This window comes from Callionymus lyra, chromosome 4, assembly GCF_982586985.1.
Source record: "Callionymus lyra chromosome 4, fCalLyr1.hap1.1, whole genome shotgun sequence".
NCBI lineage: Eukaryota > Metazoa > Chordata > Actinopteri > Syngnathiformes > Callionymidae > Callionymus > Callionymus lyra.
Genome location: NC_141821.1, coordinates 24,855,525 through 24,867,283, shown reverse-complemented (window position 1 = coordinate 24,867,283; position 11,759 = coordinate 24,855,525). Strand labels below are relative to the sequence as shown.

General features: G+C 43.5%; 1 protein-coding gene across 1 annotated transcript; it reads left to right on the top strand.

Annotated features, from left to right (window-relative positions):
* On the top strand, positions 1-8,822 carry LOC148082213 (gamma-aminobutyric acid receptor subunit rho-3). Its single transcript, XM_087789336.1, has 10 exons — positions 1-131; positions 1,374-1,486; positions 3,186-3,253; positions 3,409-3,632; positions 3,711-3,793; positions 3,879-4,016; positions 4,125-4,277; positions 4,359-4,420; positions 4,514-4,645; positions 8,176-8,822. Exons 1-10 carry the CDS (start codon positions 1-3, stop codon positions 8,470-8,472), a joined length of 1,401 nt encoding a protein of 466 aa, XP_087645462.1. The 3' UTR covers positions 8,473-8,822.
* Positions 8,823-11,759: the final 2,937 nt, after the last annotated feature.

The window sequence follows — 11,759 nt, the reverse complement described above, 5'->3', positions numbered from 1 at the left end:
ATGAAGGCAGACGTGCTCACTCTGCTGGCACTCACCGTGGTCGTCGCCCTGGTGACGGGAGGTCGCAACTCTGGACGCAGGAGGCACAAGGAGGTCTTTCTGGGAGAGAAGAGCAAGTTCAAGTTTGGAGGGTGAGAGGGAAAGCCGGGGGGGGAGGCAGGAGGGATCAGTCTTTTGTGGTCCGCACACTTGGTGCTCAGCTGGTTGTCATGGCGTTAGGTCACGATGGAGGGACTTGGCGGATGAAGTGTGTGTGTGTGTGTCTGAGTGTGTTTCACCTGGAGCTGATGTTTGTAATGTGACACAAGTCTTTACTAACAACACACTGATAACAGATGTTATCAGGAAACACTTGCGACGATAAACCCGAGTGTTTGTTTTCTTACTTGACATGACTTCACATCATGCGGGCGGATTTAGCTACACACACAAACACACACACACATGCACAATCCTAGTCTCCCTTCAAATTATTGTTTATATGTGTAGTTATTGAGGTGTGTGCCCAGGTGTGTGTGTGTGTGTCTTGTTGTTTACGTGTGGAGGCATGAGTGTGTGTTTGCAACAGTGTGTGACCTTCACAAAGGATTTTCATCATCTGTCCGGTCAGAGGTTCTCTGGCTGATTTCATCACTCACCCTGACAACTGTGTTCACCTGAGCACTACACACACACGAACACTACCATCAATCACATTCACTGCTAATAATGCCGAGTGTAACTTCTCTTGTGGACACACAAGTGTGTCTGTCTCGCTCACACATGTTGTTTGTCTTCTTGAGAACAAAACACAAACAAGTGAGTTTTAAACTCCTCGTCTGTAACGCTTCCTGACCAGAGCAGCTTCACGGGGCTAAATTTGGGAGTTCCATCGGTGGACCGCAGGAGAGTTCCAGACGGAATAGAACCACAGACCTGCTCGCCAACATTCACTTGTTTCCGACAGACGACCTGAGCAGCGTGAATTCAAGGGGTTGGAACTGCAGGTGGAACTTGGAACATAGCTTGACTTCACCTTCCTTGTAAAATCTCTGCTAAAATGTTGATTCGGATATAAATAGAAGCCTAGAGAGAAGTCTCTTCTTTATTGAGTCTTTATTTGAATTTTTATTGAGCATTTGGAGAATACTACAAAAAACAAACATCAAAACAAATGACGTTTTTTTGTCCCAACTTCTTTTCTTTTCTGGCTCCAAACTCATGACCTTTGAATGAATGTTGATTTTTTTTTTTTCCATTTTACTCTCTCAGCTGGTTTGAGGAACATTCTAGAGAACATACCTGCATTTGCACTGGACCAAATCGACTTCCCTTCATTTCCTCCCACATTCCTTACATTTGTCTCTGTGTGTGTGTTTTGTGTGTGTCTGCAGACGCATCGACTACAAGCTAAAGAAGCAGGACAGCACCAAGACCTTGCTGATCAAAAGTGAGCAACTTCTGAGGATCGAGGAGCACGACTTTGCCATGAGACCAGGGTTTGGAGGTTAGACTCGCTCTCTCACGCACACATACACACTTGTTTTCAACACAAAGTGACTTCCGTTCTGCAATGACACTGAACGGACGGTGATAGTGTTGATGATGATGGAGGTAATGATGATTACGAAGGTGATGATGATGAAACTCCATCAGGCGTCATTTTGATGTGATGAAGGCCTCGAGGTCATGCACACAAGAGACGTGTTGACACAAAATCAATGAACAATGACCCAGATTACACTATCGTGTATTTGTGTGTGTGTGTGTGTGCGTGTGTTTGTGTGTGTGCCTGGAGCAACATAGTGAAATGGGATTGTGTGTGAGACGGAGCAGTAATCTGGATTATATTCCAGGTCTGCAGCAGATGGAAGTATAACGTTTAAAATAAAGAAGCCGACAATCCAACACAACAACACACACTCTTTTACACACACTCTTTATTTGGGCATGTCTTTAGCTCCTATCAATCCTGGATCAGAACCGGTCAGTTCCAGTTAATGACTGCTGCTCTGTCTGTCTGAGATGTCAGAGCTTGCATTAGTGTTAAGATTCTTCTCACTTTCAAGGCCATCAACAACCTTTCCACCTCAGTATCTCACTGACCACTGCCATGTGACGACCCCCACTCTTTCAACTAACTTACCCTCCCACTGTCTTGAAAGGATGAACTGGATTGAGACCCCCTGGAGAGGTGGATTTGGACCTGGACCCTAATCAGTCTGGAGTGGCGTACCTGGTCATAGGCCTAGGTTTGCTTAAAGTGGTCGGTTTGGATCTTTAACCGAGTTGCCTGGTTAAGCAGATTTTGACCGTCTAAAGAGTTGTATTTAGACCTGGACCTTCCACAGTAGTATGTTGTGTGTAAATACAAACACAACTACAAAAATACACACAGAGGTTTTCTGTCGTGTTGTTGATGTTGCAGCCCATGAAGGTCATTATCTGGTGACACTTCAATATAAAGGTGAAAAGATGCAGCTGTTTTTCAAAATGGTAATTTGTTCAAAGAAGAGAATAACATTAACAAGAGCTTAAGATGAGCCGTAGATGAAACAAGCAGCACTGACTTAAATGACAATAAAGTCTGGCTCATTTATGTTCACACCTTTAAAACAAGGGTTTTCACTCAAATGATTCTGAATCTATTTTTTAATCCTCTGAATGGTCCTGGTCTTGGTGGTCTCACTGACGATGTCATTGATTGCTCACACTTCTTGTGAGTCTTTCGAGGAGGCAGATGAAGTTTGTTTCCGGGTCACAGTTGCCTGGGTCAGGGTCAAGTGTTTGTTCTGGCCTTCCTCTCGGGTGAACACAGGACCAGACAGTGGGTCCCGTGGCTAGCTGACCAGTCCCCCTTATCTACCTCTTGATAAGGACCTAATTCAGGCCTTCTGTCACTCCTGTCCTTCACCATAAAAAAAAAAACTGGTCCAGAACTGAACCTGGTTCGAGGAGTGACCCTCACAGCTTCAGTCTCCTTAGTGTGTGTTTGGAGCGTGAGAAAGTGTGAGGCTTCAGCGGTCGTAATGTGAGTCACTTAGAGTGTCTTTATAAAGTTCAATAAATCACTTTATAGAGCTTCAGACACACACACAAACACACGCACTCTCGCTCAGGAATGCAGTGACTCACATGAGCTCTGAACTGTTGGCGTTGGTTCTCCAGTCTCATCCACTTCCTGTTGTGTGTGTGACGTGGTGCAGGAGCGGCCATCCCTGTGGGCATCGACGTGCAGGTGGAGAGCATCGACAGCATCTCTGAGGTCAACATGGTGAGCAGCTCAGGTGACGCACACGCGTGATACTTCTGCCGTGAACACGTGAAACTGTCCGACTGAAGCTCAATATGTCCGTCCACGTCTCGCTCATCGATAGATGTTGGCCTGCACGGCAGCAGAGGAGAGGTTGATGATGTGCGTCTGTTCAGGACTTCACCATGACCTTGTACCTGCGTCACTACTGGAAGGACGAGCGGCTGGCGTTTCCTTCGCGCAACAACCAGAGTCGCACGTTTGATTCCCGGCTGGTGAAGAAGATCTGGGTCCCGGATGTGTTTTTCGTGCACTCCAAGCGCTCTTTCATCCACGACACCACCATGGAGAACATCATGCTGCGCGTGTACCCCGACGGAAACATCCTGTTCAGCGTCAGGTAGACGGAGCCAATGGTGTCGGACACGCTAATGCTGATAATGTTAGTAAGTAAGTAATGCATGTGTGTGTTTTCCAGGGTGACTGTGACATCCCTCTGCTCCATGGACTTCAGCAGCTTTCCTCTGGACTCCCAGAACTGTTCCCTGGAGCTGGAGAGCTGTGAGACACACACTCACACTCACACACTCACACACACACACCGTTACAGTGACCTCTTACCGTAGCCTGGTTGTTTTGTGCTTAGATGCCTACAACGAAAATGACCTGATGCTTTACTGGAAGAACGGCAATGACTCTCTGAGGACAGACGAGATCGTTTTGTCTCAGTTCTTCATCAAAAACTTCAGCCCGTCCAGCGGCCTGGCCTTCTACAGCAGCACCGGTGAGAGTGTGAGCGTGTGTGTGAGCGTGTGTGTGTCCTTTCTCTATGCGAGCTCTCAACTGGGGTTGAGCAGACTGTCAGTCCTGTGATTTGTGTCGCTCTCGTCAGGTTGGTACAACCGTCTGTTCATCAACTTCATCCTGCGGCGCCACATCTTCTTCTTCATGCTGCAGACCTACTTCCCCACCATGCTTATGGTGGTGCTGTCCTGGGTCTCCTTCTGGATCGACCGCCGGGCCGTACCTGCCCGTGTCTCTCTGGGTAAACACACACACTCACACGCATCTATACACTCACACACGGGTCTGTCTCGTGACACTCGTGCTGCCTTGTGTCTCGCAGGGATGACCACAGTGCTGACCATGTCCACCATCATCACTGGAGTGTCCTCCTCCATGCCTCAGGTCACCTGACTTCACCTTGAAATAGAGTGCTGTCCTTGGACCAGCCGACATATATTTGTTTGTGTGTCTGTGTGCGTACATGTGTGTGTCCAGGTATCCTATGTGAAGGCGGTAGACATCTACCTGTGGACCAGCTTCCTGTTTGTCTTCCTGTCAGTCATCGAGTACGCTGCGGTGAACTACTGCACGACACTTGAGGAGATGAAGAAGATGAGGAGGGGGAAGGTGAGATGCTGGTATCAACTGAACATGGTTCAAGTGATAGTTATACCCACAATTCAAACTTCACTCATTTTCTACTCACCCCCATGTTGACTAAGGAAAAATATCCACATACCTCTGTAATGTCTATCTTGTATTGAAGCCTTGATGAGAAGAATTGTATTTGTGTATTTGGATGTTTTAATGCGTCTTTTTGGGGTAAGATAAATATGAAGACCACTGAGCGCATCATAGGAATGGATGTATATGTTTGTCTTTAACTCTAAAGGAATAGATTACTCTGAAAATAATCCCAACCCTTAGTTGACATTAGGGTGAGTAGAAATTTGGTAAAGTTTGAATTTTGGGTGAACTAACCCTTTTCCAGTTTGAAGGTCCAGATGTTTTGAGTCATCATTCAATAATTCAGTCAGTTGCTAAACGTGTTCACACAAGAATGTTAGGTGATCTGTCATTCTTGGCTCGCAGAGTTCATGTCGAATGACATTGCTTGAAGCAGAGCGTATCTCTGACTGCTGTTTGAACTTTAGTCCGTGTTGAAAGGACGAACTGGATTGAGACCCCCTGGAGAGGTGGATTTGGACCTGGACCCTAATCGGTCTGGAGAGGCGTACTTGGTCATAGATAGTCATAGATAGATAGATAGATAGTCTGTTTGTGTTAAAAATTAATATATATTCAACATATATTCATATAATAGTTCTCTGAAAATAAGTGATAGAAATGGTTTATACAAATATTGAGATCTCGAAACTTAATAAACCCCATGCTTCAATCTGTCCTATGAAAACAGATGCAAATGCTTCTTCACTTCTTAAGTGCGTTTAGTATTCCATTACCATCATCAAAAAACATGTTTTGAAGATATAGTAGGACATTTCTGCTTCAGATTCTTGTCAAGATTATCATCTTTATAAGGTTCATAGCAGTACAGATGCAAATCTCTCTCATTGTCATCATGTTTTGTTCATTCCAAAGTCATATGATGGGAAAACCTCACTCGCTGACAAACATAACCATATCATTTTTCAGATCAGAGGGCACTGTCAGTACAGAAACCTACAGTATCGGGTCTGTGCATGTGATCAAAAGCAAATAATAGCATTTTACATTTGTCAAGTGTTTAAAAAAAAAAGAAAAAAAAAAGAAAATGTATTGAAAAACTGTTTAGCATTAAGGAAATCTCCAACGTAGACTTAACCAACATTATACATGCTGTAATGCAGTAAACACTTAAGACCTTCGTTTAATGAACAAGTATTTTCAACATATCGCTTTTATTGGACCGTCTGATGAGCAACAGCTACATGATAGACTCGTACTCCCGGCTCGCTTTCCCGCTCTCTTACCTACTCTTCAACATCATCTACTGGAGCCTCTACTCGTGATGCAGCACCTCCTCCAGTCCTCCGCATCCCTGTTAATTTATTCATGTGGAGTAGTTTTCTGGGATTGGATCTCTTGGTGATGACCTTCAGTGTCAAGTCGAAGTTTAATGTCATACACACACACCCCTGGGTTATTCCACGTTTTTCACAATGGACGCTTTTCTACATCCACCAGAGTGGTCGGATCTCACTCGTTTTCTGACTTGTTTTATTTAATCACATTTCTTTGTTGTTAACCGGGAGAACCTGCGTATTCTTAAGCATCACAGCATGAGAGGAGCGTTGGTGGTGATCTCGACATGAAGAAGCTTTATTAAACTCTGGCTCTGAGGCCACATCCTCACATGACACCCCTACACTCACACCAAGTGTCAATGCAGTTAAACTCGCGATCCATTCTGCAAGTAACATTAAGCAACACAGCCCTTGGTGTCTGAAACGGTATCAACTGTAGGGAGTTCATATCAACACCTCCTCAGGTAAAGCCGGTTCCAGGTGATCTAGATAGAAATGGTTTATACAAATATTGAGATCTCGAAACTTAATAAACCCAATGCTTCACTCTGTCCTATGAAAACAGATGCAAATGCTTCTTCACTTCTTAAGTGCGTTTAGTATTCCATTACCATCATCAAAAAACATGTTTTGAAGATATAGTAGGACATTTCTGCTTCAGATTCTTGTCAAGATTATCATCTTTATAAGGTTCATAGCAGTACAGATGCAAATCTCTCTCATTGTCATCATGTTTTGTTCATTCCAAAGTCATATGATGGGAAAACCTCACTCGCTGACAAACATAACCATATCATTTTTCAGATCAGAGGGCGCTGTCAGTACAGAAACCTACAGTATCGGGTCTGTGCAAGTGATCAAAAGCAAATAATAGCATTTTACGTTTGTCAAGTGTTTAAAAAAAAAAGAAAAAAAAAAGAAAATGTATTGAAAAACTGTTTAGCATTAAAGAAATCTCCAACGTAGACTTAACCAACATTATACATGCTGTAATGCAGTAAACACTTAAGACCTTCGTTTAATGAACAAGTATTTTCAACATATCGCTTTTATTAGAGGATTCATAAATTAATGTTTGGTAGGACAGAGACTCCAAGTGGTGACTTTGGCTAACTGTACAATATTAGCAAGTTCATTGTTTTAAATGAATTCATTCATTTATGAGCTTTGTTTGTATTTGATGATTTCTAAAGTAGCACATCATGTATAAAATATTAAGCTTTATCCACATTCGTATCATTTTGACTTTTCATCCTTCGTAATGTTTTGCAACTACAAAACAAACACTGGATTCATGCAAGTTACTTTCTTAAAGCACAAATATTTGAAGTCAAATGTATGACGAAACACATCACTCAATTTTAAACTCACGTATAAAAGCTGATAGTTTTTAAAAATAATAAATTAACAAAAAGAAATGTAGACAGCATTTGTGGTGAATGTAAAGAGATAGATCAAAGGTGAAGGTAATGTAATCTAAGATCGACTTACTGTCTCCTGCGCATGCCTTTTGTAAGTCAAGAGAAAAGCTCAGTTTATTGACTCTTTTGACTTTAGTGAAAGACAAGGCAGAACAACTTTGAACACACTTGAAAAACTCAACTACACGTTGAATTTTCTTTTCCTTTATGTACAGAAAACACCTAAAATACTCAACAATAACCCCTTGATTCCTTCAGTATACGTTTAATCCTTTTCATATTAAGTGGACTTAGTACCAATTTTACGGTATTATTAAAGACAGTTCAGTCTAATTGAAAAGTGATCTGCACTGATCCATCGTGTGTTCTCACTTATCTCAATTGTCGTTAAAGCAATGTGTGTGGCTTAACGGCAGACGTCAATGTCGGCTGACAGTTTGGACATTTGAAAAGTCATGTTGTACTTATGCAGCATGATGTGGAATAACAATGAATCTAGGAAGGATGTGTTCATTCCTCAATAGCCCGCATAGATCAGTATCAGTTTATATCACAATTGGAAAATAAGTTATTAATATCATCAATCATCAACATTATGCTGTAGTCATTTCTATACTGCACTATGATATATATCAAATATAGCTGTGAGATAATTGACAAGCCCCATTTTCTCAATTTTAAACAAGTTTTCTCTCTCGATTTCCTGCAGCTTCCAACCACCTTCAACGCCAGCCAAGCCATGGCCTTCGACGGCTGTTTCCACGACGATGACATTGAGCTGACCTCCTTTCCTCAGATGATGCTGACCTCTGATCCGCTGTCGTCGCCCGCACAGTCTCCGGACACGCGCCCCTCTCAGGGGACTCGCCTCCAGCGACAGCGATCTGTGCGAGAGAACGTGGACCGTCTGATGAGCAACAGCTACATGATAGACTCGTACTCCCGGCTCGCTTTCCCGCTCTCTTACCTACTCTTCAACATCATCTACTGGAGCCTCTACTCGTGATGCAGCACCTCCTCCAGTCCTCCGCATCCCTGTTAATTTATTCATGTGGAGTAGTTTTCTGGGATTGGATCTCTTGGTGATGACCTTCAGTGTCAAGTCGAAGTTTAATGTCATACACACACACCCCTGGGTTATTCCACGTTTTTCACAATGGACGCTTTTCTACATCCACCAGAGTGGTCGGATCTCACTCGTTTTCTGACTTGTTTTATTTAATCACATTTCTTTGTTGTTAACCGGGAGAACCTGCGTATTCTTAAGCATCACAGCATGAGAGGAGCGTTGGTGGTGATCTCGACATGAAGAAGCTTTATTAAACTCTGGCTCTGAGGCCACATCCTCACATGACACCCCTACACTCACACCGAGTGTCAATGCAGTTAAACTCGCGATCCATTCTGCAAGTAACATTAAGCAACACAGTCAATAAACAATATTTAAAAAAAGTTAGATAATTTTTTTTTAATTCCATGCAGAACCAGAAAGGGAGAAAACTGGATCATGCACTTTTGTGATCAACAAATAAAATATAAATTAAGTGAGATGGTTTTGCATCTACTATACAACCTACTGAACTCTACTCGAATGTGTACTCTAAAACCATACTGTATAACTATTACACCAAACATAACCCTATCTCAACACAGATTATCAGCCCTTGGTGTCTGAAACGGTATCAACTGTAGGGAGTTCATATCAACACCTCCTCAGGTAAAGCCGGTTCCAGGTGATCCAGGGTTGCAAACATGTTTATAGAATATGACGAAATAAGATGGACTTTGGAAATCCTAAAGAGTTGTAGCTCTATCAGCAGGTAGAGTCAGGTAGAGATTAGCTGCACAGGTTGTTTGCTGTCAGGAACACCTGTTTGACTCCACCATGAATTGAACCCATATGTTGCTGCAAAAGAAACGAAAGCTTGCCCAGAGAACTGAGGTCTGTTATCGGACTTCATGGGATACCATAGCGAGCAAAGATCCATTTTAGACGTGTCACGATATCAGCACACTTAACATACCTTAAGTCAAAAACCTAGAGATACATTTTATGCTTAGCTCAGCCTCAACAGTTGTTTGCTCCTTTTCTGCTCACCGTACAAGTGCGATACATTTCACAACATCATAATGTCTTTGTGCAGTTTAGCAAGCGTGTTGTTCAGCATTGCTGTTGGTATCCTGCACTGTGAGCGTCGCTCTCTCTGAGCAGTTCTTCAGCAGCGGTTGCTGTTTAGCATTCATCAGACAACCTTCTATACACAGCTGACATGGCAGAGGACACTGTCGGATCAGTTCTAGATTATTTTGTGTGCCTTCCCTGGATGAATGAGAGTGCGTCTGCTGTGTAGAGTGACTCCCCTGCCACATGCACTTTTGAATATAAGTAGCGCATTAGCCTCACTATGAAACACCGAATTGTTGGTGGCAGGAGATTCAAATTGCTTGTGCACCAAGAGAAGTAAGAAGGGGTTTATGGTCAAAATCTTTTCATGCTTCCCTAAGAGAAAGCATCAGAATTAATGCATGTCCATACACACAATATTGACCCTTGTCCCTGGTGGTGGCGCTGGCGTACCACACGAGAGGTGGTTGAGGTGAGGATGGACTCGGTGTTAGCCGTGTAAAACTGCACCAGCATCTTTGTCTGCAGAAGGTGTTTCTTCAGGAGAACATCCTCTGCTGGGCCTTGTTGATGAGGGAGCTGATGGTTGGCTCCTACTTTAGGTCCTGAGTGATGGTGATGCCCGGGAAGTTGAAGGAGTCTATGATGGAAAACGGGGTGTGTGACTCTCCGGAAGTTGACAATAATTTCCACCCTCTTCTGGGATTTCAGCTCCAGGTTGATGCGGCTACACCCGGACACCAGCCGATCCAACTCTCTCTTAAAGACGTCCAAGATTACTCCAATTGAGGTGGTGTTGTTCGACAACTTCACTGACAGACTGATGGCTGAAAGTGCACCAGGTGGTGTACAGAGAGAAGAGCCAAGAGAAAAGTGCACAGCCCTCAGGGTCCGAGTGTCAAAGACAGTTGTCCCCAGCTGCAGATGCAGACTCCGGTCTGTCAGGAAGTCCATGATCCACCTGCAGATGGAGTCGGGCACGTTTAGCTAGGGTGGTGTTGGAGGCAGAGCTGTACAGAATCCTGGCATAGTTTAGTAGGGAGTCCAGATGCTGCAGAATGAAGGGTTGGGTTGTGAAGTTTAAAGATGTCCGTGAACAACAGACTCAGCTCACTGGCACAAAGTTGCAGGGTGGACGACCCCGCAGCTGTTCAGGGGTTGAGCTTACTAAGCTGTGCACGTCCTGCTCCAGGATGCGAAGGGCAGGGGGGGAGCAGTGGGGGGTCTCATCCATGTTTGTGTTGTCCTCTGTTGAAGTGGACACAACGGTGTTGGTGGAGTAGGAGGTCGATGGAGAGTTCAATGAAGTGTTTAACTTTTATCATGTGAAAAGATAATGTAAATGTGAGGGAGAGGTTACAAGAGTGGAGCTCATTATGACGTAGTAATGGGCTTCAGTCCTCCTCCAGCCAGCTGCCATCATGCCTGCTTTGTTTATACAACCAGTCCCTTGATGCCATGAGATGACAAACCTTGATTCTTGACCAATCACAGCGGTGTGGTTATGGTAAATAAAAATGTTTTCAGTAGGCGTTGCTTAAGAGCATTTTCTAAGGTAAATATTTCAATTAAAAGATAGTTTTATACAAACAGACGCATACTCACAAGTTCAATAGAGGTCCAAGATTAATTTAATACACACTTAAATCAATACAATAGTTGAACTTTGAGTGCAATCTTGAATTTACGCTCTACACATATTGCGGCCCAGGTGTAGATAATGTCAGTAGCTACAAAAGATCTGAGCTACAAATATTTTCATGAATGCCAAAATACCTTAAGCTTTATAGTATATTTAGTCAAAGGTAAATATGTTTTCGATTACAAAAAATCTTTTGTCTCGGTTTAATTATTTTTGGTCAGATCTACCGCAACCGCTAGGGGAGCCCGCGGCCCCTGAATTCTGGCCGCCGTGACGTCACTCCAAAGTGGCTGCTACAGGATAAACACGACGTTTCAAGAAAAGTTTGAAGATGAGTCACGCAGGTGAGTTTGCGACACGAATGGCAACAGTCAAAGCTCAACGCGTGCAAAAAAAGGTTCTGTGTGTGATGCTACTGGACCGGATATAAGTTCGCGCCTTCGATACTGGCCAAGCTAACGGTGGAAGTCCCAGTTTCGCGAAACCGACATAAACACCTCGACCAAGTCCATCTTCATGATCAAAA

What these genes read in the sequence shown, in the direction of transcription:
- LOC148082213 (XM_087789336.1), top strand. Translation starts at nt 1, where the DNA reads ATGAAGGCAGACGTGCTCACTCTGCTGGCACTCACCGTGGTCGTCGCC. An exon ending in CATGAGACCAGGGTTTGGAG is followed by an intron (nt 1,487 to 3,185) that starts GTTAGACTCGCT and finishes GACGTGGTGCAG; the next exon opens with GAGCGGCCATCCCTGTGGGC. An exon ending in ACCTGCCCGTGTCTCTCTGG is followed by an intron (nt 4,278 to 4,358) that starts GTAAACACACAC and finishes TGTGTCTCGCAG; the next exon opens with GGATGACCACAGTGCTGACC.